The following is a 27352-nucleotide window of genomic DNA, read 5'->3' as shown; positions in this document are numbered from 1 at the left end:
AGTGGTAAAGAGCAGGCTTCCCATAAGAGACTCAGGTTGAATCTCTGAGCTGGGAAGATGCCCTGGAGGAGGAAGTGGCAACCCACTCCAATATTCTTGCCTGGAGAATCCCATGGTCTTCGTTGCTACGTGGGCTTTTCTCCAGGTGTGGCAAGCAGGGGAGACTCTCTAGTTGCAGTGTGCAAGCTTTTCATTGCAAGGGTTTCTTCTTGTTTCACCGCATAGGCTCTAGGGCATGAGGGTTTCAGTAGTTGCTGCACATGGGTTCAGTAGTTGCCACACATGGGTTCAGTACTTGCAACTCCTGGGCTCTAGCACAGGCTCAATAGTTGTGACACACGGCTGAGCTGCTCTGAGGCACGTAGGATCTTCTCAGATCAGGGATAGAACCCGTGTCTCCTGCATTGGCAGGCAGATTCTTTACCACTGAGCCACCAGGGAAGCCCCACACATTTCCTCCTGGATGCACTCTTCTCATCACAGATCCTGATGTCCACCATTAAGACTTCCAATAGTTTTCTTCAGTGTACTCTCCATGCACTTCATTCAGAGTCCTGATGACTCAAATTGAGATTCGCATTAATGAGATAAAGAGGCTTTCCTCCAGGCAGATTTAGCCCCCACCAGCCTGGCAAATTAAGCACAAGCTGAGCAGCCTTGTGCACAACTGGGACAAATGTAAACTGTGCCCTGGTGTTTACTGCAAGGAGTAACATTTCTTTCAGGAACTCAAAACCTCACTATGCTTATTTACTTTTACAAGTAGGACCATAGCTCAGGTTGCCAGGTAAGAGGTTGCAAAGAATCTGTGCCATAACTATTCTAAGCCAAATGCTAATATATGATATTTATTCAACACTATCAACTGAGGATGTATCGCCATTGATTTATTTTTAATTCCATGTATTTTTTAATAAAAATGATATTTGCTGAATGTGAATTACTGCGATAGATTCTGCCTGATCTAAGATCTTAAATAATTAATACTGAATAAATGGATCACTTGAAAAAAATAAACCTGAAATGTAAAGGTTCACATTAGCTTAGCGAGGTAATGGAGCCTTCTTCAGTCATTGTTTAAACTAGGTTTAAATGTGGTCTAGTCAAAAGAAAGAAGATAGGATAAGATGTTTCTTGAGTTATCTTTCTACCTACTGTCTTACAACATTGTTCTATTTTAATCTCTACACAATTCACAATTTATATTTTGTATAAAAATGTGATATCAATTGAAATATGACTGGAAAAAACAGCAAAAGAGACGCAGATGTATAGAACAGTCTTATGGACTCTGTGAGAGAGGGAGAGGGTGGGAAGATTTGGGAGAATGGCATTGAAACATGTAAAATATTATGTATGAAACGAGTTGCCAGTCCAGGTTCGATGCACGATACTGGATGCTTGGGGCTGCTGCACTGGGACGACCCAGAGGGATGGAATGGGGAGGGAGGAGGGAGGAGGGTTCAGGATGAGGAACACATGTATACCTGTGGTGGATTCATTTTGATATTTGGCAAAACTAATACAATTATGTAAATTTTAAAAATAAAATAAAATTTAAAAAAAAGAAATATGACTGGAGATACATAGAAAGAAAATAAATTTAGCTATTAAGAATTCTCATAGGAAAAAAAAAGAATTCTCATAGGATAAGAAATTCATAGACATATATGAGAAATTACATATGTATATATAATAAACTTGAGAACATTTATAAAATTCATAAAGTTTGAAACACTTCAAACTAAATTAGTTTTAATTCACTAAGAACAATATTTCTTTTAAAAATTTTTTAAAGTTTTTATTTAATTTACAATATTATATTAGTTTCAGGTATACGACATCAATTTGGTATTTTTATAGATTATTGTTCTTCTTTGGGCACTAAGTTGTGTCTGACTCTTTTGCAACCCCATGGACTATAGCCCACCAGGCTCCTCTGTCCATGGGATTTTCCAGGCAAGAGTACTGGAGTGGGTTGTCCTTTCCTTCTCCAGGGGATCTTCCTGACCCAGGGATCAAACCCGGGTGTCCTGCATTGGCAGGAGGATTCTTTATCACTGAGCCACCAGGGAAGCCCTACTCTACTTAAAATTACTACAAAATAAGGGCTATAGAGAAATAAAAGTTTGCTGTTTAAGCCACCCAGTCTGTAGCATTCTGTTGCAGCAACTAAGCTAAGACACACATGTACTGATGAGCTGAGCTCTCAGTGGGGACTCTCTACATATCTTCTGAGCTCTTCCCATATGGCTTTTTGCTCTCTAGCCTGACCCCAAAATTCCAACTGCCTTAACCTCCTCCAAGGTCAGAGCCCACTCTGTTTAGGTGCTCCTTTCTGTGCTGCAGCTGAGAAATTCTCTCCAGGCAGTATGCTCAAGCAGTCATAAGGTTCACCTTGTTTGTCTTCCTTCTCTGTGCTGCCTGTTGTCCAGTGCCTTAAAACTATTATTTTACATATTTTTTTCTAGTGATTTAATTGTATAGGGAGGAGGCTAAATCTGGACCCAGTCGTTTCACCACAAACAGGAGCAGAAGTCTTACAGAGTGTTGCAAACTAAGTCTCTACTGTAGACTCAGGGCTCCAATATCTAGCAGGGAAAGTTGTCCCACATTTTTCATTTCAAAATATTCATGGTCACTAGGGTCCCTTTCTCTTTCAAATGAATTGTAGAACTAGCTTGCTAAATTTCTTAAAAAGTCCTCTTGGGTCTTGGACTGGGACTGAATTAAATTTATATAGCAATATGAGATATAACTGATATCCGTACATTTTATATACCTTGCCCTTGTTTGGGATAAGTTAATATTATAAAATACTATGAAGAACGATATTTCTAACTAAAGCTTTTTGAAATCTTTAGAAAGAATTAGATACACAAATGTGCACATAAATGTTTATTTCAGATAGAGAATCTATACAATAAGTATATCTAACAGTGATAATCATTTTTCATGAATTACTTAAGATTAAACTACTATCCTAAACCTCTACCTTTGGAGGCCATTATTCTCTGATGCTGGGAGGGATTGGGGGCAAGAGGAGAAGGGGACGACAGAGGATAGGATGGCTGGATGGCATCACTGACTCGATGGACGTGAGTCTCAGTGAACTCTGGGAGTTGGTGATGGACAGGGAGGCCTGGCGTGCTGCGATTCATGGGGTTGCAAAGAGTGGGACACGACTGAGCGACTGATCTGATCTGATCTGATTCTACTGGATATATATCCATCATAAGAAGTATCAAGGGTAATATATCTTCATGGCTCTGTCTCAGTATGAATGCCTATATAAGAAGGTATGTATGAAGGTGTCTGTGTGTGTGTTAGTCACTCAGTCAAGCTCGACTCTGAGACCCCATGGACTGTAGCCCACCAGGCTCCTCTGTCCATGGAATTCTCTAGGCAAGAATACTGGAATCTTCCTGACCCAGGGATTGAACCTGGGTCTCCTGCATTGCAAAAAGATTCTTTTTTTTTTTTCTTTTAAAAAATTAATTTATTTATTTTAATCGGAGGCTAATTACTTTACAATATTATGGTGGTTTTTGCCAGACATCATATGAATCAGCCACGGGTGCACATGCATCCTCCCATCCTGAACCCCCTCCCACCGCCCTCCCCATCCCAAGCCTCTGGGTTGTCCCAGAGCACTGGCTTTGAGTGCCCTGCTTCATGCACTGAACTTGCACTGGTCATCTATTCTACACATGGTAATATATGTGTTTCAGTGCTATTCTCTCAAATCATCCCACCCTCACCTCCCACAGAGTCCAAAAGTCTGTTCTTCACATCTGTATCTCTTTTGCTGTCTTGCATATAGGGTCATCATTACCATCTTTCTAAATTCCATATATATGCGTTAATATACTGCATTGGTGTTTCTCTTTCTGACTTAACTTTACTCAGTATAATAGGTTCCAATTTCATCCACCTCATTACATCTGACTGAAATGCATTTTTTTAAATAGCTGAGTTATATTCCATTGTATATATGTACCACAACTTCCTTATCCATTCGTCTGTCCATGGACATCTAGGTTGCTTCCATGTCCTAGGTATCGTAAAACAGTGCTACAACGAACACTGGGGTACATGTGTCTCTTTCCACTCTGATTTCCTCAGTGTGTATGCCCAGCAGTGGGACTGATAGGTTGAACGGCCATTCTATTTCCAGTTTTTTAAGGAATCTCCTCACAGTTCTAGTGGCTGTACTAGCTTGCATTCTCACCAATAGTGTAAGAAGGTTCCCTTTTCTCCACCCATTCTCCAGCATTTATTGTTTGTAGACTTCCTGATGGCAGTGCAGGCAGGTTCTTTACTGTCTGAGCCACCAGGGAAGCCCGTGAAGGTGTTTAAATTTAATACTGACACTCATGAAAGTGTTTAGATTTAATAATAACCTTTATGTGTGCCTACTCTGTTTTAACTGCTTCATTAAATCACGTAGTAAGTCAAACCAATCACCCTTATATTACATTGAAGAACTTGAGGAAAAACATAACTTGGCCAAAGTCATGCGGCTGGTAAGTGGTAGACCAAGGTGTAAACCCAGGTGTCTTCATGGAGCCCATCCCCCTAACCTATTCAATGTATTTCATATGCTGCTTTTAAAATGGACTGTTAAAGCTGATATTTTCAGTTCTTTCAGTCATGTCATCAAGAGAATATAAAAATAGTTTTAAATCTAAATTGTTAAATACATTTATTCAACAAAACCTTATTGTACATTTTCTATATATCAACATTGTATTAAAAATTGAGACACAAAAATAAGTGAGTTTGGAGAATGATAACAGTTTCTACATATGCAAATCCGTGTTGGATTAATTATTCATGAAAGATTATGTGTTATTCACCTTTATGCAGGTAGAATTAAAAGGAATATGTTTAGTAGAAACTGGAGAAGGAAATGGCAGCCCACTCCAGTATGCTTGCCTGGAAAATCCCGTGGACGGCGGAGCCTGGTAGCTACCTTCCACGAAGTTGCAAAGAGTCGGACACGACTGAGCAACTTCACTTTCACTTTCACTTTAGTAGAAAACAAAATACAAAGATGGCAGTAAATTTTCTTCAACTAATTTCAGTAGGAAAGAATCCTAAGGTAACATTAAACTTTGAGGTAATGTTACCTCAATTCAATACACAAATGACCATGTAAAAATAAAGAAATATGGTTATAGTACAATAAATAAGCTGTTATGTGTACTCTTAATGGTATAAGCTATTTGGAGTACAATGGGGTCTTTCATGTCATGTTAACCATTTACTTAATAAAATACCTCAAAAGTCTTAATCTTAAGACTTTTATAATCATTCTCTTTATCACACAATCACCACATAAAGTGTAGCTAATGGGGCATGATAATACTTTATCAGTTCTAATATAGTTTATTCAGAATAGGATACATTACTAATTTGACAGTTGTATAGTGAGTAAAAGACTCTGTACACATGTACACACACATGCACATGCATGCATACACACATGCAGGCACAGACACATGCATTTCAGATTTCTTGGAGAATGAATACATTCTCCCCCTGCCCCCAAGTCAGACTATATGGATCTGACAAAGCCTGGACTAAAACACAAACATGAAATATAGGAATTGCTAAAGTGTTAGCTTAGAAGGAGCTTACAGTATAATTAAAAACATATGAGCAAAAAGTTAAATACTGTCCCCAAAGATAGTATTTTTTTTTTTTCAGGAATAATTCCTTACAAGGCACATGCAGCTTTATTTTTGTAAATTTTAGTAAAATGTTGTGAAATGGCAATGACAATGTCAAAGCAAAAAAAAAAACAACAAGAAGTAAAAAAGAGTTTGGGGAAAAAGGCAAAGTGACATCTTCCATTTCTTTTCTAGTGCATCTGAACCAGTACAAATGGAAGGCACACGCGTCCATGTGCAGTTGTCTAATGGTATTTGCTTGCGGTTTTTCTCTTGCATTTTTTTCTCAGTGAGTAATACAGAATTACACCATGCACGCAGCTTTAGTCTTCCAAATTCCTAAGGGAATTGTATCTCCTTTATGTTCACATGCAATTCCAAAGGGGAGTTACAAGGAGGGCTTTATACTTCTACAGAGCTTATGCAAAAGAAATGCCCTTGTCATAGAAGGGGTACCTTTCATTAATGTAATGATTCCACTGTTTCATTATCCTCTACTGACTATGCTGATGGAGTTATTCAGGGTGAAGAGAAGGCCGATATATTTTATAAAGTGTGCAAGACAGAATCTTGAGAAGGTTTTTGTTTTTAAAAAAACAACTAGTTCCTACAATTTGTATTAAATTATTATTAATGGGAGAATATTATTGCTTAAGCAATGCCATGTTGCAACCACCATGAACCACTTTCTATAGCTGTCCTGATTGTTAAAAATTAAATCCGGGCTTTGAACCCTACACATAAATGGCTACAAAATATAATTACACATCATAAGTATAGCCCTGGGCTACTGCTATTTGTTTATTTTCACCAAAAATTAAATATCAACATGAATAAATGACTATAATGATAGGAAACAAAGGCATCGAAGCCCTTCCAACCACGTGGATGTTAGATATTAACAACAATAAATGTTCAGAAAGATCTCAGAGCTTAGAAACCTCAGACCAGTTTTACATGGTATAATTGATAACAGATGGTATTACTGCCTGGTGCTCTTAGAATTATGAAAAGCTGAAAGTTTTCTCTCCTCCTCAGCTTCCTTTTCCTTAAGCTCTTGTATATACCACTTGTGACTCAGTAAGATTTGTTGAACTTCGACTACATACAAGGAACTGAGTTAGATGTTATAGAGGACACTAAAGACTGAAGAAAGCATGGATTCCACTCCTGAGAATCATCAAAGCTAGTAACAAAAAAGAAAAGATGTTTATAAATGATTATGATAAAATAGAAAGAGGAAAAGGGAGGGAGGGAATTAACATATACTGAGTGCCTGGCACGTAGTAGACGTTGTGTTAAAAGTTGACGTTTGGCAGAAACCAACAAAATTCTGTAAAGCAGTTATCCTTCAATTAAAAAATAAATACATTAAAAAAAGAAAAAAGTTATATACATGTTTAACCCTCACACCCTCCACTGAAATAGGATTTTATCATCTCTGCTTTACAGATGGGGGAAATGAGACTCACAGCGATTGAGTAACTCTCCCAAGATCACAGAGCTTGTAAGTGGTAGAGCTAGGATTTGATTTACGATCTGTCTGGATTAACTGTCTACATTCTCTCTGTTTTAAAACATAAAGTAATATAAAAAGCTGTACAGGATAAAATGCTGTGTGGAATCAGCAAAAGGGAAAAATTATATTCAGCTAAGGGAAGTAACAACATCTTGATGGAAGAAGTAACATGTAAGCATGAAGGGTTATTCTATTTGGGTGTGTAGAATCTGAGTGTATCTAGGTACTGAGAGGGAAGCAGTTCTGGAGAAAATACTGGTTTAAGAAAAGACAAATGAAGGAAAACAGACTTGAAGAGAAGAGAATTAATGGTTTGATTCAGTTTGGATGAAGCATCGTGCCCAGGAAGAAAATTAATTAAAAATCAGTGGGCTAGGGGCTTCCCTGGTGGCTCAGTGGTAAAGAATCCACCTGTCAATGCAGGAGACTAGGTTTAATCCCTGATCCGGGAAGATCCCACATGCTGTGGAGCAACTAAGCCTATGCACCACAACTACTGAGCCTGTGCTCTACTGCCCAGGAGTCACAGCTACTGAGCCCATGCACCCTAGAGCCTGTTCTCCACAAGAAGGGCCACTGCAATGAAAAGACCACGCACCGCAGCTAGAGAGGAGGATTTTACTGCAGTCTAAATGGTAATCATCCTGAGATTTAAAGTTTGTGAGTCAGAAGAATGACATAATAAGAACCATGATAGAAAAACTTTGTCTGGAAAACATATATAAGTTGATACTGATTGATGCTACACTTAATTCCCCCTTGATGATTCCACTACAGGCATAGGAAAACCTAAATGTCTACTTTTTGGACTCAGCTCCTTTGCAGCAGTGACAGGCCAGGCAACAGGCATGTCTGCGCAGTGTGCAGAATGGCAAGAGGGATTCAGGGTCAAGAGAAATAGAAATGGAGAGTCCTGTCAAGGAGGCAGTGAGCTGGAGGCATCGATCTGTTCAGTCAGCCATTAGCAAGGCTGCACAGAGTATACACACCATGACTTAACACCCATGGTGCGTGGGGGCTAAGTCGCTTCCGTCGTGTCTGACTCTTTGCAACTCTATGGACTGTAGCCCACCAGGCTCCCTGTCCATGGGATTCTCCAGGCAAGGATATTGGAGTGGGTTGCCATTTCCAACCCAGGGATCAAACCCCACATCTCCTTCATCTTCTGCATTGCAGGTGGATTCTTTACCGCTGAGCCAGCAGGGCAGCCCAGCAGTAGAGAGGAAAGGAAAAGGAGGACCTTGGATGAAGATGATAATGGAAAAACAGTGTAGACACGTGGAGCTGGGAAAGGACTCAAGTCATCAGAACGGGGTGCCTGGATCTGGGCAGAATCCCATTATTAGGACTAAGGCATGGCACGAGGGCCACACTCGGAGCAGTGGCACTGATGATGGTTCACCTGTGTGTGTAGGAAAAAGGCTTTCTTAAATGCCTCATGTCAAAGTCCCAACAGAACCTGGGGACTAACCAGATGTGCAAACACAGAGTAGGACTCGCAGGTATGATTAAAGTCATCCTCAGAACGGCGGGTCTGCAGAACTGACAGAACTTTGACATTCTACTTGACTATTATTATTAAAAGAACTACCAAAACAACAGAGACTGAGTCTGTCTTGTTCACTACAATTTCACAGCCTTGTACCTAATAGAGGCAAAATAGACACGAGTTATTGAACTGAATTACGTCAATATGGATTAATACAAAATATCAGGGTGACTTTCATTTCAACAGATTAACTTTGCCCCACCCCTGAATAACTCCCACTACCTTTAGTTTGAAATATAAATGTTCATCTGTCTGTTTTCTCATTTCTTCCCCTTCTTTCTTCCTTTACTCTGTTGTCACGTTATTTTTTTTTTCTTTTTCTACCCAATTGCTTTTTTCAAGTTTCTGTGACATTATTTACTCTAACCCATCCCTTTTCCTCTCCAAGGATTTGATTTCCTCTGATTCAGTGGATTCACAGCAATATCCTCTTCATTCATTCCCCTGCCTCTTTTCCTATCTTAACCACAGCTGCTAGAACTGCCTTTTTTATTTTTTCTTTCTAATATCCTTTCACCATCTCATTTCCCTTGTCAAGAACCATTTTCTCACCCATTTAGGTAAATGCATAGATTCACCTCTTTTCCCTAAGGCCTATTTTCGTATTCAATTTTGTACTGTTACTGTAACAGAATTCACTGCTATTTAGCTTTCTAGTCTTTGCAATTTTTTAACAATCTAAGTCCATCCAAGCCGTCTTCAATTTTAGAAAGACGATCAGAACTCCTTGATGATAAGATATTTTCCCTTTTTACCACTGGTCTGCAAAATAAAACCCTATTAATCTGGAAGTCCTTATTAAATAATGTGTGATAGCAAAGAAAGAGTACTGAGTTTTTCTAAGAGTTTTACATCATACAGCAATGTGAATAAGATCATGTGGCAATGTTCAACCTATGCAAGAAAATGCTAATTGACATAAACATTTGTATATGAGTAACAAGCAGTTAATAATCATCTAGTACTATGTGAAAACTTCATTAATAATTCTCTAATTTAAAATCTAAAATTGGAAGTTTCTTTTGAAAAATACTATAATGATGTAGGAATAAGAAGAAGGTCAGACTTTTCCTTGGAGACGTAGCAACAAAACTCTTTGCCTATGGTGTAGAAAGACAATGTGGGGGTATCTCTTGGCTTCTTAAAGTGCCACGAAACACTTTCAAATTTCAGCTACCATGATCCCTCCATAGATGTTCCTGGTTCTGACTATTCTTGGCTTCCTGTACTGGTTTATCATCCTTCATCTGCTCATTCACTATGGCTGTGCATTCAAAATTTGTTATGACCATGTTCTTTTTTTCCCATGTTCTTCTTTTATAGTTATCCTCTCTAATGTCTCATTATGCTTTTCATGCTGTCTTTCTGTCCAGTTTTCTAAGTCCTTATAGCCCTATCTGAGTTTTCCTCTCTATTTCGTCTATAGGACACTGGACTTGAGTGTTGTAGCAGATGTAGGTGCCAACACACGCCGCTGCCTCTCTCCAAGACTGTGCTAGAATGCAGGTCCCATATGTTCTTACGGCTTCCTGCATTCCTTGAACAGCTGGAATGTGTTATACCTTCTAGGGTAGGCCAGAAGTGCCAGGGAGTTAACACCCAGGTACAGCTTTCACCAATGAAGAATGGGAAATTAGTGATTAAATGCATTAGTTTTCCTGCCCTGCAGCAGGGCAGTTCTAAGGCAAGCTCTGCACTGTTTCTCATAGGTTCTCATAGGTTGTGTGTGTACATAGTTCTCACAGGTTCACAGACACAGATACATATATAGATAAGGATATATACAGAAGGTACATATGTGTTCAGTCACATCCAACTCTTTGCGATCCCAGTGACTGTAGCCCACTAGGCTCCTCTGTCCATGGAATTTTTCAGGCAAGATTACTGGTGTGGGTTGCCAGTTTCTACTCCAGGGGATCTTCCTGACTCAGGGACTGAACCTGTATCTCTAGCGTCTCCTGCATTGGCAGGCAAATTCTTTACCACTGCACCACCTGGGGAACCTAGCATATATACAGAATAAGAAGAGATCAAAAATACATATCTCTTAGATCTAGATCTAGGATAATATTACTTTCAGGGCTGTTGTAAGCATTAAATAAAATAAAGCATGCAAAGCAACTTTCACTTTGTTTTCATCTCATTATAATGTAGCAGTTTCGAATTTAGGGAAGAAACTATGACTTTCTTTCATGGGTTTTTTCCCTCTAGTAATTAGCCTGAGATTACTTAGAACATAAGAGTGAAAATTAAGAACAAAATAATGCCATTTGCAGCAACACAGATGGACCCAGAGGTTGTAATACTGAGTGAAGTAAGACAGACATAGAAAGACAAACATCATATAATGTCATTACATGTGGAATCTAAAAAAGAAGGGTAAAAGTGAACTTATTTACAAAACAGGAGTCACAGACATAGAAAACAAACTTGTGTTTACCAAGGGGTAAAGGAAGGAGGAATAAATTGGGAGGCTGGAACTGACATATACATTATGTTGTTCAGCCACTCAGTCATGTCCAACTCTGCAACCCCAGGACTGCAGTATGCCAGGCTTCCCTGTTCTTCACTTCTCCCAGAGTTTGCTCAAACCCATGTCCATTGAGTCGATGATGCCATTCAACCATCTCATTCTCTGTTGCCCCCTTCTCCTGCCCTCAATCTTTCCCAACATCAGGGTCTTTTCCAATGAGTCAGCTCTTTGCATCAGGTGGCCAAAGTATTGGAGCTTCAGCTTCAGTCCTTTCAAAGAACATTCAGGGTTGATTTCATTTAGGATTGACTGGTTTGAACTTAGATCAATGGCATACTACTATACTACATACTACTATCTATAAAATATATAACTAATAAGGATCTGTCATATAGCACTGGGAACTCTGCTCAGTACTCTGTAATGGTATATGTGGGAAAATAATCTAAAAAAGACTGGATATGTGTATATGTATAACTGATTCACTTTTCTGTATACCTGAAACTAACACAATATTGTAAATCAACTATACTCCAATAAATATTTTTTTAAAAGTGAAAATTATAAATAATGAGAGTATTCATTATTGTGAATAATGAGTAAATATAAATTAATTACTTCTCAAGATATTTCTCATGAGTAGTGTGAAAAGGAATATTCTACCAGGGGGGTTTTTGTTTGTTTTGTTAGATATCCTTATATTCAGAGCTCATAAAATATAAATATATTATCATGGTCTAGTAGGAGAATCAGCACATAATAGACAGTTTGTGGCATTGGCTCCACTTATTTGGGAAAATCACTTATTTAGGAAACAATCTAGGACAGAAAAAGTATTCAGCATATCGAGGGGAAAAACATGAAAAGGGAACTCAATAAATAACTATTTTATTTACAGGTATTATGGTGTTAGAGGTAAAACATTAATAATGGCATTTCCTTCTCTCTGGTTTCCTACTGACTACAATAATTGCTAATATTGAGGGTTTTTTATTGACTGTTCATTTCTGACAACTCTCTTCTTCTGTGTGTTTCATCTTTATACACATTCCTCCCCTTCCTAATATTTCCTCATTTTCTTCACTATGATTTAGGGCTCAAAAGATTGTCTGTTGACTGCATTCATAATGATAAATCATATCTTCAGCAGTTAGTTTATATTGAAAATGTAGGGAGGGGAGGGAGTTGATATATATTTAATTATGACTGATTTTCACTGCTGTACGGTAGAAACCAACACAACATTAAAGTAATTTTCTCCCAATTAAAAATAAAATTTTTAAAAAAGTTTAAAAAAAGGAAATGCAGAACAAATTAAATATCTATCTATAATAAATCAAAATTAGTTGATAGGATGGCAATCTAAATAATCAGTCTGTGGGGACTGACAACAATGTATTAGTAATGATGAATCAATACCTAAAGCCAACCAGTTCCTACTCAACATCTACTACTAAGTCATTTTTTCTTACATTACATCTTACATTTTCTTACATTTCTTACATTTTCTTACATTACAGTGCCCTGTGGCACTGTCTCAGATCTATTAAAGAGTCTTGCTTTATATGATAGTACATTGTTAAACTTGCCATCTGGCCCAACAGCTGATATGACTCACACAATCCTGAAGAGGCCCCAAAGATTTACTCCTGGGAAATATTTGGTCTACTGGGTGGTATCATGATTACTGGTTCATAGCTTTTTTATATGCTTTGAAAAGAATTGCAAAACCTCTAGGCTGGAAAAATCTTAAAGTGAAATTAATTTGTGAGAAGAAAAAGTGTTCACTTACCTGAGGACCAGGCTGACCCTGCAATTGAAAAGGAGAAAGAAAGGAAAATAGTTACAAAGTTGCTTCTTAAGTGAGTATTTTCAGTATCAAAACTTAAACTAGTTCTGAACATGTTTTCAAAATACTTCTGAAAATAATAATACCTAACTACAATTTCACTTTGTGTTTTAATAAAGTTATTTCTTAATATTTTTACTCTATGCTATTTATCTAAAATCTTGATGTTATGATCTGTTATAGGTAACTCCAAAATGACTCAAGAGTTTTACTATGCTCTAGAATTAAAATGGAGAAAGAAAAGGCAAAGGGTGAAATACATCTCACATGATAATAATGAATCGGTTACATAAAGGGAGGATCTTCTAGAACATTATTATTATCAGCTACATATTCAGAGATGGCACAGAGAGAAGAAAAAAGAGGCAGCTGTTTAATTTTAGAATTCACCAACTCTTTACATTTCTCATTGTTTCAATAATATTTTAAGTCTATTAAAAAATAAACATCTATCTTTTACTCTGCATAATCCAACCTAAGGGCATTTTAAAAGAATATGAGAGGTCTTTGGCTCAATTAAAGTGCATCATAACTCCTCATACAAACAAGATTATGTAACCTCTGGTCAATCAGATTTATTTTGAACGTCACTTTCTTGTTGCTTAAACTAATAAAAATTTCAGAACAGCATAATTGCAAGTGCTTCTTACTAAAGGAAAATCACCTGTGAATAAAAGTATTGATTATATATCACCTTCTTCAAATCTCCAATTGGATTTTGCATAGATGAGATGAAAGAAAAAGTTCACACTGAATTAGGGAATCTTAAAAAGCAAATAATGTATAATCTCATTATATCACCTGTATGCCACTGAGTATTACACAAAAAAAACAAGGAGCTAATACAACTCCCAAAGAAGGCTTTCTTTCTTTCTCTTTCAGCTTCTCTTCAGACTTGGAATTCCTCTAGGCACATGTTCTCTAACTGACTGGTGATAGAACAGATCCAAGAGCTCTGTCTAGATTTCATCTATCAAACCAGGAAGGGAAGTTATACCAAGCTACTGTGGATGTGACTCACCCCACCCCTGACTCTAGTGATGCAGAGGGATAAGAGAATACCAGTCATTCATTCCTTATAGTCCCAGGCAAATTTGGATGTGTTATTCCATTTATTATAACTGTCCTGCCTTTTATAAATGAAGAAACTGAGACTCATAGAAAAGTGAAGTCGCTCAGTCGCATCCGACTCTCTGCAACCTCATGGACTGTAGCCCACCAGGCTCCTCCATCCATGGAATTTTCTAGGCAAGAGTACTAGAGTGGGTTGCCATTTCCTTCTCCAGGGGATCTTCCTGACCCAGGGATCGAACCCTGGTCTCCCGCATTGCGGGCAGATGCTTTATGGTCTGAACCACCAGGAGATCACAGACTCATAGAAATAAGCTAAAAAATCACACAGTCTATAGGCGAAAAGGGCAGACTTTAAATCCAAACTGATTCCAAAGTTCAAATGTTTTGCAGCAGGCCATTTTGCCTTTCACTCTGGAAGTTTAAACTCAGAGCTGTACGCAGACTTAACTGAGATCAGCATGGTCCCAGAGCATGCTTAACTTGAGTGGGCACTAAACTCCCCAGGTACTCCCAGACTGCAACAGCTTCTCTCTGCTTCCAGATGAAGACCTAGGGCCAGAGGGCACCCAGCCTCCTAACTGATACCTGTACAGAAACTGGGTCAGCAAAGGTTCTTGAGGGTAGCAAACAGCTTTAACATCAGCTCTAAGCATGGAGAACCTGTTCATCTACATATAAATATGGATCTTCCACAAGCTCTTGCATTATCACTCTTCCTCTAGATGCTTTACGTTTTTGATCTTTCCAAACTTTTAAGCTAATGCATACTCTGAAATGTGACCATGAACCTTTTATAGAACCTCAGAATAAATTACCTCTCTTATATAGTTTTTTTTTTTTCTTTTTGTAAAGGCTAAAATGTAGACATCTCTAAAATCAGAAAGAATTTCTTCAAAGGAATATATTTTAGCATCATTGCTGAGATTTTTTCATACCTGTGGTTGTTTTACAAATTACAGGCTTTTCTTGCCTATCTTTAAAAACTAGCATTTTTGCCATTACATTTAACAAATGACTTTTAGCACAATGTTTGTATAAACTACACAAATATACATTGCATTATAAACTTTTTATGAGTGATAGTGAGAACAAATAGTAAATGATGGTAAAGATAAAAAGTTGACTTTTATATAGGCACTGGAACATATACAGCACCAGGGAACTCAGATTACCCTAATGTCAGATATGAATCTGAGGTGTGTTTGCTGTGTGTATATGTATGTGTATATGTGCAAGGTGGGGAATGTGAAAAAGAGAGATAGGAGTGGGTTGACAGAGAGGATTCCCAGAAAAACAACGCAAACTAAATGGCAAATTTGGCAACCTCCCTAAAACATGGCTTACACAATGCAAGTCTTACAAATCATACACAGGATTCCAGGGCTGCCTGCACCAAGTCTCCTTAACTCAGTGTGATGCAACAAGCTATTCACCTGGAGACACGTAGAATACCAGGTGTCTCCTAGTGAACACCTATAAGAAAGCAGTCTAGCAGCTGGAATCTGGCAGTCATGGTACAAAGCCATCTGGCTAAGTGAGCGAAGTGTTGGAGGAGAGGTTTCAGAGGGTGTGGAAGTGTTAAGATCCCCCATGGAGAGCAGAGCATAGAGAGTAGACAAGAGCCCAAGAAGAGCATCTTGGAAATATCCTTGGTGATCCAAGACACTATGTGACGAAGACTTCTTCACAGACAAATCATCCAAAGAAGTATCTCAGAATTTCTTTGTTGCCACTGTGTAGTACAAGTGTTTTCATATACTAGCGGATCATTTTCAAGTCTATTCTAACTTATAGGTAGTGAATATTATTAGCAATCAAAAATGAAAGTGAATTTCTTTTGGTTTTCTAAAATGCACTCTGAGGAGTTAAAAATTATGATGAAGGTTAGCAAATAAAACTTTCAAGTTGAATCTTTAAAAATGGCTGAAAAGGACCTTTTCCCCCCAAGCGAATCATCAAAAATGTTTCTATAAATAAAAACCCCAAAGAGTACAATCTAGCATAATCAGGAGCCATGCCAAGAGAAGTAGTTAAATCACAGAAATACTTAAGTTTAGGCCAGACATTTAAAGATGGAGAATGGAGTTGCTGATTTACTGTACGTCAACAGCTCAGTGCAATGCCCTCAAGGCAGCTAAGGCACCAGCGTGAAGAAAAAGAAACAGCAGGAAAAGCTGACTTGAAAACGTGGTAATCAGAACAGCATGGCGGAAAACAATCAGCCAGTAGCTGATGCTTGACAGAAAAGTCTTCAAAACAAGTTAAAAGTTTCGTGAGGCAAGTAAACCAAGATGGAACGTGATAAATGAGAAGACATATCGCTGGAGTATGTATTGTTACTTTAGGCAATTAAAGAGCAGTATTAACCAGTTTTTGCCAGGCTGTTATCACAGCTATGGTTGCCAGAAAGTACTAACACCCTTTTCTAAATCAACCAAGTTATTTAGATTTTTGACTGAGGCAATTAGTTTCACCACATGATACTTTTTCATGGCTGGTGATTCTGGGTTGTTCTTTTTCAGATGGGACAAATGCCATTTTTCCGTTAGTACATGCACAGACAGGCACACAAAATTTGTACTTTCACATTCCATCTTATTTTGAAATACTGATTAGGATATCAGACCCACATACATTTTTACAGTGATTAGTTTTAAATAAAATTACTTTCAGTTTTAAAAACTTGAGGATGATTGTCCATGAACCTCTAAAAGGTGTTCCCTCTGCTTCAAGGTAATTGCACTTAACTTAGAATCTCAGCATTAAGAAACCTAAGCTTGACTATCACTGTTAGTATACTCAGATTCAGTTTATTTCACTGTCTTGAACTGGAAAAAAAAAAAAGCTTTAAAATAATCATTTCTATGCTTTTGCACTTTCGAACCTTTGCAGTCTAAAAAGATCATTTGAAGATGATTATCGTAATGGCTCTGAGGTTAAAGGGTCTGTCTCCAATTCTGGAGACCCGGGTTCGATCCCTGGGTTGGGAAGATCCCCTGGAGAAGGAAATGGCAACCCACTCCAGTATTCTTGCCTGGAGAATCCCATGCACAGAGAAGCCTGGTAGGCTACGGTCCACGGGGTCGCAAAGAGTCGGACACGACTGAGGGACTTCACTCACTCACTCACTCATCGTAACTTCATCACCTCTCGAAAAGGTTCAAATCCACATATTCAGATGTCAAGTTTATTTTTCTTTTCAGGAGAAAAAAGCACATGAAGCAAGCATGCAGGTAAAGCTTCAGATTGTCTCAGCTGGCAACAGGATTATTCTGGTGGCAGCCATTCTGAGAGTTGGAATCCTATCATAGGAACCATCAGGCTTCCCAGGTGGCACTAGCGGTTAAGAACCTGCCTGCCCATGCAGGCAGACTTAAGAGACGAGAATTCAATATCTGGGTCGGGAAGATCCCCTGGAGCTGGGCACGGCAACCCATGCCAGTATTCTTGCCTGGAGTATACCGTGGACAGAGGAGCCTGGCAGGCTGCAGTCCCTAGGGTCGCACAGAGTCAGACACGACTGAAGCAACTGCACGCACACGCACGCACTCATGTAGAACCATCTCAGTGGATCCCTTAACCTTTCCTGAGTTGCAGTTTGACCTAAAGTCTGTGCCAGTAAGCAGAATATGTGTACTCTACATTTGCAGCCCCAGGAAGCAGGAATCTTGCTCATCCTGTGAGTCTATTCACATTTAATCCCTGACAATCACTGAATTGCTGAAAGGTGAGAATTTTGGATTGGTCCTCAAATTGGTTACAGTATTTTTAGAGAACCATTAGAGAGTCGGCTATCCTTACATTTCAGAGTTGTATTTTCAAAATATAACTTCTTAATCTCTTGGCTTCTGCTTATGCAAATAAACACATCTATGTTGAAGAGGAAGTCTCTTCCCTCACTGGAATCTTCTTCAGATGCCAGAGATGGAGCTAAGGCAGAAGCCTGCAAGGGTGTCAGAGGAAGTTTAAACACCTACCTATACGCCTTAGGACAAAAAGCATGAGTCTGATATCTTGAAGAAAAATCACTCCCTAGTTTGATTAAGCCTCTGTATCTAATTAATGTGAGAATATTATATCAAATGACTTTGCAAATTATAAAATGCTATACCATTGTAGCATGGCAATTCAAAGTGGGCTATAAAACCAACACCAACAATTCATTCGACTAATTCAAATTTAGATAAAAAAGTGTCTATTAATTTTAAAAACAAATTAACATGGGAATGATGAACTACAGAGAAAAACAATTGAAGAAATAAAGCAATACAGATTATGTGCATTAAGAAATGGCTTTGCAAAGACTGCCTAATCTCGCAGTGTCTGTAAACTACTCATGCTTCCAAGGACTCTTACACGCTTGGCTGAAACAAACCTTATTCATAATTTATACTGCCTGTTGCGTTACCCTGCAGGATAGATATTAATAATTCTTACCTTAGTCACAGTCACATAATATTACTTAGATAAGAGTATTTCAATTTAAGCTCTTCTTTTGAAAAATACTTAATCCTCCATGGTTTTAATTCTGGGAAGGAAAAGTCATACTCTACGCAAGAGGAAAATAAATAGCTATAGACTCAAGCCTGGTGGATATGTCTTTCTTGTTCATTTGAAAGAGAAAAGAGAGAAAGTGAGAGTGAACATGGAGATGGTTTTGTTGGGTTCAATGTAAAGGAAACAAAATTCATTCACAACTTGGAAGATTTCTTCCATGATGTTTACCTTTTATAAATAAATAACATGATTTATTTAAAGATTTACTCATACTTAAGCAGATTAAGTCCTTCCCACAGTAATTTTAAAACATTATTATTTTTCTAACACCATGCTATGTTTATCTTATGATTAAATGGTCACAGTGGGAACATAAGAAAGTAAAGAATTTTATCAGCTGCATTTTTTGTCATTAAAAGTTTCACATACAGAGCATAAGAAAGATAAGGATTTTATTTATGCATTATTTTACAATATTTAAATGTATTGAATGCTTAATATTCCACTGAGGTTGATTCAAATTTTTGCTATTATAAACAGTGTCTACTTATTTCTATACAAATATTTGACTATATATGATTAGTCCTTAGGACTTCCCAGGAGGTGCTAGTGGTAAAGAACCTGCCTGCAATGCAGGAGACGTAAGAGATGAGGGTTCCATCCCGGGTGGGGAAGTTCCCCTGGAGGAGGGCATGGCAATCCACTCCAGTATTCTTGCCTGGAGAATCCCATGGGTAGAGGAGTTGGGTTGGCTACAGTCCATAGGATCCGCAAAGAGACAGACATGACTGAAGCAACTTAGCACGCACAATTAATTCCTTATGATACAACAATGATAAGGCAGTGTTATTCCAACTATACAATTCATATATTTTATTTATTCATATTGTATTATATAAAATGCAGATTATATATTTTTCTGGGGTATAATTCTGCATGCATATACATATATGTATTTATTCAGACATATATTTGTAAATATATCTATATGAAGAAAGAAGGAAGGAAATAAAGAAAGAGAAAATGAAGGAAACAAGAAAGGAGGTGAGGGAGGAGAAGATAGGAAGAGAGGAAGAATACATGAAAATGGTAGTTATTTCTTGGTGGTGGAATTATGAGTAATTCTTTCTATCCTGAGACTTTTCTATACTTCCCAACATTTTTCTAGCCCCATGTCTTGATCATAAAAATATTGAGCATGATACCTAATTCACTGCAGAAATTTTTAAACAGAACCAAATTTTTTCCATAGTACATTCATTCACTCAAAGATCTAGGTCAGTGATTTGAATTCCATTTTCCAAGTTTCTCAATTAAGGGTGTTTTTAATTACTTGGAAGAATTTGAAAGATTCTTCAAACTATTCTTTAAAATTCAATAAGTAAGGGTTTTGAATTCACCTTCTATGTAAGCACCACCTCATTTCTAGGAATGCGGCTGTCACAGACATAGGGGTAGGAGAGTTCTAGAGTCAAGAACCAACTATAGAAGGCCACGGTTCATGTAGACTGGAGATCCCTGCTCAGCTCAGTTTGTTGGGAAACTGCAATTTTGCAGACCAAAATATTTGGGCTTGGGGATTTAGCTGTATTATTTTATAAAGCCATTTAAAGGATGTATAATTTTGGACATAAATGTATATCAAACTTCTAAAACAAACTACATCTCCAAGTTTTTTCAGCAACTGGCATGGAATCTGGAAGATGTAAATAAATGACAAGTTTACAAACATACATTTAATAGGATACAATAAACACATAGAATATATGTGAGTCGAGACACCTGCTCAGCTTCCACTGTTTTGAAAATACATGCAATTTCTACTGCCTAACAAATTTTTCTTAAATTGTATATAATGAATAATTTGGCTTCTTCCAATTTTATTACATCTTTAAAAGTGTGCTATTTTGATTGTGCCAGATAATATGAGAAGCCAATTTGTAAACATTTCTCAGTCTGATTAAATTTATGTAAATGCCCAATTTTATAAATATTGTGCAAAAATGGACTTTGTGCTCTCTGCAGCTGCCTTACATGTTTGCATTAATAAATTAATTAAAGCAGAGTCAACTAATTGATAATACATGAGTCACATAATGCTTTTTGCTCCAATGAGACAGAGCCCTAAAAATGGAAACCTATTTCAAAATTCAGGCAGAGAGGCTCTGCAAGCCCAGAAGCTTGTGTACTTTAGGGACCAAGGTCTTTGGGGCTGTATCATAACAACTATAACTTATGTACTCCCACAAGATACCAAGAGCTCCAAGAATGACATTTCTGTTACAATAAGCCTACAAATTAGGGGTCATTTCCATCATTTGTAGTTGAACAAACCAAGTTTCAGAGAGGCTGGGTAACATTCCCAATCACACAACTTCAAAAAAAAGAAAAGCTATGACAAACCTAGAGCGTATTCAAAAGCAGAGGCACTACTTTGCTGACAAAGGTCCATCTAGTCAAAGTTATGGTTTTTCCAGTGAAGTCCCTCAGTCGTGTCTGACTCTTTGAGACCCCATGGACTGTAGCCAACCAGTCTCCTCCATCCAGGGGATTCTCCAGGCCAGAATACTGGAGTGCGTTGCCATTTCCTTCTCCAGAGGATTTTTCCGACCCAGGGATCAAACCCGGGTCTCCCGCATTGTAGGCAGATGCTTTACCATCTAAGCCACCAGGGAAGTCTATGGTTTTTCCAGTAGTCATGTATGAATGTGAAAGTTGGACTATAAAGAAGGCTGAGTGCCGAAGAATTGATGCTTTTGAACTGTGGTGTTGGAGAAGACTCTTGAGAGTCCCTTGGACTGCAAGGAGATTCAACCAGTCAATCCTAAAGGAGATCAACCCTGAATATTCACTGGAAGATGAAGCTGAGTTCCAATACTTTGGCCACTGGATGTGAAGAGCTGACTCACTGGAAAACCTGTGATACTGGAAAAGACTGAGGGCAAGAGGAGAAGAGGGAGACAGAGGATAAGATGGTTGGATGGCCTCACTGACTCAACAGACATGAGTCTGAGCAAACCTCAGGAGACAGCCAAGGACAGGAAAGCCTGGCGTGTCCACAGGATCGCAAAAATGTCAGACACAACTGAGCGACTGAACAACAATCCAGAGGAAGCAAGTAGCGGTCATTCTTCACTCTCCTTTGAACTGGATAAAAGATATAGCTGCTCTAGCTAGACATATCCATACACCAAACACTTAATATCCAGCACACACAAAACACACATTTTAAGTCCATCCGTGGATTCTCTAGCAAATCTTTCATCCCAGGTTAAGAATCCTTGCATAGACAAAAATAAACATTTTATGGGGAAGAGAGGAATAGAGCCCCCAAAAGGTAACTGAGGAGGAAGAGAATGAAAAACAATAGCAACAAACATGAGTTTGATAAAGCCAATATTGGAGACAATTTCAAAAAGAGAATTAAATGAAGACTGCAAAGAGTCCATTGCATTTAACCCACAGGAAGTAAGAATATGAAATGTAATTGTTTGAGCAGTGAGGTGAGAAAGTTAAGGATAAGCTCCAGAAGTGGCAAGCAGGTGTCATCCCAAGTGGCAACTCTAATTGTGAATGGCCACCTGGGATAATGTGTTAAGAGAGGCTTTGAGGCCGGGTTATAGACTTTGAAAATGGCACTGGGATTAATCAGCAATGTCTATAAAAGGCAAAAAGTGGAAAGCACGTGTACCAACTCTTCATCAATCTCAGTCGACAATTCTTTTGAGTAGTTGTGTATAAAGGGAAGAAAAGAAACAGGATAGAAGCTAAAAGGGCTGTAGATTAGAAGTTTTGTTCTTTATTTGTTTTTGCAGTAGAAGGGAAGGATCTGACAATGTTTGCAAACTGAAAGAAAACTCTTAGCTGAGAGGAAACAAAAGGCTTTTAGAGCACCATATATCAATATAAGAGAACACAAAAAGAGGTGGTGTCAGAGAATCAGGGCAAGGAGAAGAGACATCACTCTGAGAAGAGGAGAAAAGAAGTGAGGCTAGACGCAAATATTACATTTGGGTGCTCAGGGGCAGAAAATGGAGGTGTGCTAAGCCCTAAATCTCAAAGCGCTCTGAAGTAGAAGTTGTCTGGGTGTGGGATGAAGGTGGGAAAACTGTGGTTGATAGCTCATTTATTCAATGAATCAATATTTGTAAGCCACTCCTGTGTGTTAGGCATTTTTCAAATACTAGGAAAAGTAAATATGAGAAATAAAAAAGTCCATGCCAACAAAGACTCAGCTGTTTGTAGGGGGAGACAGACTGTAGGAAAATGTTTATAAATAATCCACCCAGTAGTGATAATGGTTAAGAAGAAAAATATATGAAGATAAGGAGGACAGAGTAAGAGGGCCCTGTTGTATAGGGTCATCATGGAAGGAAAGAGGAAAAGATGGAAAATGAAGAGCAAGAGGAATGCCCACTAAAGAGATAGGATCTTCCAGTCCAAGGTCTGGATGCAAGGGAGCGATAGGAAACAGGCAGGGATGCAGTCATAGAGGTGGAAGAGCCAGGTCATGTAGAACTTTGTAAGTTGTGATAAGAACTTGGCTTTTAGTTGGGGTGAGGTAGAAAGCCATTGAGAGCAGGTTTTTTACAGAGAAGTGACATAACCTGAATTATATTTGAAAGGGACCGCATTTACTGTGGGGAAAAGAGTGTAAGAAGGCAAGAGTGTAAGCATGGAGGGAAGTTAGAATCCAAATAAAAGGTAAATGATGGGATGGCCCAGGAGAGCAGTAGAGGAGACAAAATGATTAGATACTGCATATATTGGGAAGTTGCCATCATAGTCAACAAAAGAGTATGAAATGTAGTACTTGGATATAATCTCAAAAATGATAGAATGATCTCTGTTCATTTCCAAAGCAAAACATTCAATATCACAGTAATGCAAGTCTATGCCCCAACCAGTAATGCTGAAGAAGCTGAAGCTGAAGCTGAACGGTTCTGTGAAGATCTACAAGACCTTCTAGAACTAACAACCAGAAAAGATGTCCTTTTCATTATAGGGGACTGGAATGCAAAAGTAGGAAGTTAAGAAATACCTGGAGTAACATGTAAATTTGGCCTTGGAGTACAGAGTGAAGCAGGGCAAAGGATAATCGAGTTCTGCCAAGAGAACGCACTGGTCATAGCAAACACCCTCTTCCAACAACACAGCACAAGACTCTACACATGGACATCACCAGATGGTCAACACCAAAATCAGACTGATTATATGCTTTGCAGACAAAGATGGAGAAGTTCTATACAGTTAGCAAAAACAAGACTGGGAGCTGACTGTGGCACAGACCATGAACTCCTTATTGCCAAATTCAGACTTAAATTGAAGAAAGTAGGGAAAACCACTAGATCATTCAGGTATGACCTAAATCAAATCCCTTACGATTATACAGTGGAAGTGACAAATAGATTCAAGGGATTAGATCTGATAGGCAGAATGCCTGAAGAACTATGGACGGAGGTTCCTGACATTATACAGGAGACAGGGATCAAGACCACCCCCAAGGAAAAGAAATGCAAAAAGGCAAAATGGTTGTCTGAGGAGGCCTTACAAATAGCGGTGGATAGAAGAGAAGCAAAAGGCAAAAGAGAAAAAGAAAGATATACCCATTTGAATGCAAAGTTCCAAAGAATAGCAAGAATAGATAAGAAAGCCTTCCTCAGTGATCAGTGCAAAGACATAGAGGAAAACAACAGAATGGGAAAGTCTAGCGATCTCTTCCAGAAAATTAGAGATACCAAGGGAACATTTCATCCAAAGATGGGCACAATAAAGGACAGAAATGGTATGGACCTAACAGAAGCAGAAAATATTAAGAAGAGGTGGCAAGATACACAGACGAACTATACAAAAAAGAACTTCACGACCCAGATAATCACGAAGGTGTGATCATTAACCTAGAGCCAAATATCCTGGACTGCAAAGTCCAGTGGGCCTTAGGAAGCATCACTATGAACAAAGCTAGTGGAGGTAATGGAATTCCAGTTGAGCTATTTCAAATCCTAAAAGATGGTGCTGTGAAAGTGCTGCAACCAATATGGCAGCAAATTTGGAAAACTCAGCAGTGGCCACAGGACTGGAAAAGGTTAGTTTTCATTCCAATCTCAAAGAAAGGCAATGCCAAAGGCAGTGTCTCAAACTACCGCACAATTGCACTCATCTCACACGCTAGTAAAGTAATGCTCAAAATTCTTCAAGCCAGGCTTCAACAGTACATGAACCATGAACTTCTAGATGTTCAAGCTGGATTTATAAAAGACAGAGGAACCAGAGATCAAATTGCCAACATACGCTGGATCATCAAAAAAGGAAGAGAGTTCCAGTAAAACATCTACTTCTGATTTATTGACTATGCCAAAGCCTTTGACTGTGTGGATCAAAACAAACTGTGGAAAATTCTTAGAGATGGGAATACCAGACCACCTGACCTGCCTCCTAAGAAATCTGTATGCAGGTCAGGAAGCAACAGTTAGAAATGGAAATGGAACAACAGACTGGTTCCAAATTGACAAAGAAGTATGTCAAGGCTGTATATTGTCACCCTGCTTATTTAACTTATATGCAGAGTACATCATGAGAAATCCTGGACTGGATGAAGCACAAGCTGGAATCAAGATTGCCAGGAGAAATATCAATAACCTCAAATACGAAGATGACACCACCCTTATGGCAGAAAGCCAAGAAGAACTAAAAAGCCTCTTGATGAAAGTGAAAGAGAAAGAGTGAAAAGTTGGCTTAAAACGCAACATTCAGAAAACTAAGATCATGGCATCTGGTCCCGTCACTTCATGGCAAATAGATGGAGAAACAGTGGAAACAGTGACAGACTTTATTTTGGGAGGCTCCAAAATCACTGCAGATGGTGACTGCAGCCATGAAATTAAAAGACTCTTGCTCCTTGGAAAAAAAAGTTATGACCAACCTAGATAGCATATTCAAAAGCAGAGACATTACTTTGTCAACAAAGGTCCGTCTAGTCAAAGCTATGGTTTTTACAGAAGTCATGTATGGATGTAAGAGTTGGACTGTGAAGAAAGCTGAGTGCTGAAAAATTGATGCTTTTGAACTGTGATGTTGGAGAAGACTCTTGCGAGTCCCTTGGACTGCAAGGAGATCCAACCAGTCCATCCTAAAGGAAATCAGTCCTGAATGTACATTGGAAGGACTGATGCTGAAGCTGAAATTCCAATACTTTGGCCACCTGATGCAAAGAACTGACTCATTTGAAAAGACCCTGATCCTGGGAAAGAATGAAGGCAGGAGGGGAGGGGGACAACAGAGGATGAGATGGTTGGATGGCATCACCGACTCAATGGACATGAGTTGGAGTAAACTCTGGGAGTTGGCAATGGACAAAGAGGCCTGGTGTGCTGCAGTCCATGGGGTTGCCAAGAGTCGGACCTGAATGAGTTACTGAACTGAACTGAATATTGTGAAGAAAGTGGTATAAGATTTGTAGATCGATTGAATGCAGGGTGTGAGGAAAAAGAGGAGTCAGGAGTGACTCCAAGATTTGCCTGGAGCAACTAAAGGAATGGCGATGTCATTTACTGTTGTGGAGAAGACTAAAGAGGAGCAGGGTTGGAGAATTTGGTTTTGGACATATGGTTTGTGATATCTGTGAAACAGCCATGTAGGGATGTTGAGTAGATACTTAGAAATACAAGTCCAGAGTAAAGGAGAAGTCTAGGCTGCAGATATGAATCTGGGAACCTTTGACATACAGATGATATTAAAACCATGAGATTACATGCAATCACCTAGCAAGTGAATGTAAATAAGGAAGAAAAAAGGTCCAAGGACTGAGCCTTTGAGCACAACATTTAGAGACCAAGAAGAAGTAAACGCGCTAGCCAGGCTGAGGAGAGGCCAGTGAGATTGGAAGAGCACCTTGAAAGAGAGATACCCACCAAAGAGATAAGCAATAAAAGTGTTCCAACAAGAAGAGAGCAATCGGCTCTGTTAAATATGATCTAGTAACATTTGAACAGAACCCTGATCCCTGAATTTTTCATAGTGAAGATAATCAGTGACCCGAACAAGAAGGATTCAGCGGAGTGGCAGATATTAATATTTTGTTTAGTTATGGACAACTCTTCCTAGGAGTTTTGCTGTGGACAGTGGAAGCGAAATGCAACAGTGTCTAGAGAAAGATACAGAGTCAAGGAAATTTTTTTCCCCTGAGATGGATGACATTATGGCTTCATTTGTGTTAACAGAATTATTTAATGGAGAGGAAAAATCGATGATGTAGAAGAGAAACAACAATTGAAGAGCAATGACCTTGAGCAAGGCAGAGGGGATTGGTTCAGCTGCACAAGGAAGGAACAGTTCGTTTCTTGTAGCACGAGGAAAGATCTGAGTAAACTATCAGATTTGATGGTGGGAGTGCATAGAATTCTATTCTGATGGCTTCTATTTTCTCAGAGAAACAACAAACAATACTTTTTAACAACATTAAGTGTGAAGGAGATGCTAGAGAATTGAGTAAGGAAAAAATCTGAAACAGCTAAGAAAGTTAGACAGTGACTGGATCACAGATGTGGATAGCACTGTGCATCCTCAAGATTAGTGGTTGAGAATTTAAAATGAGGCCAGTTAGCAGGGTTGTTTTCCTCCATCTACCTTCAGCTGGGCAGGCGCAGGCGCAGAGTGGAGGGTGACTTGAATTTAAGTAGGTTTGTGGTCTCCCCAGGGCAAGACAGGGGGAGAGAGG

General features: G+C 38.7%; 1 protein-coding gene across 1 annotated transcript in view; it reads right to left on the bottom strand.

The window, feature by feature from the left end:
• Positions 1-27352, bottom strand: part of COL25A1 (collagen type XXV alpha 1 chain) — a 485880-nt gene that overhangs the window by 180896 nt on the left and 277632 nt on the right. The window contains exon 5 of the mRNA XM_045166311.1: positions 13009-13026. Within this exon, the coding sequence (XP_045022246.1) occupies positions 13009-13026 (18 nt within the window). The remainder of the gene's footprint in view (positions 1-13008; positions 13027-27352) is intronic.

The sequence above is a fragment of the Bubalus bubalis genome, chromosome 7, assembly GCF_019923935.1.
Source record: "Bubalus bubalis isolate 160015118507 breed Murrah chromosome 7, NDDB_SH_1, whole genome shotgun sequence".
In the NCBI taxonomy this organism is placed as follows: domain Eukaryota; kingdom Metazoa; phylum Chordata; class Mammalia; order Artiodactyla; family Bovidae; genus Bubalus; species Bubalus bubalis.
This window is presented reverse-complemented; position numbering and strand designations above follow the sequence as displayed.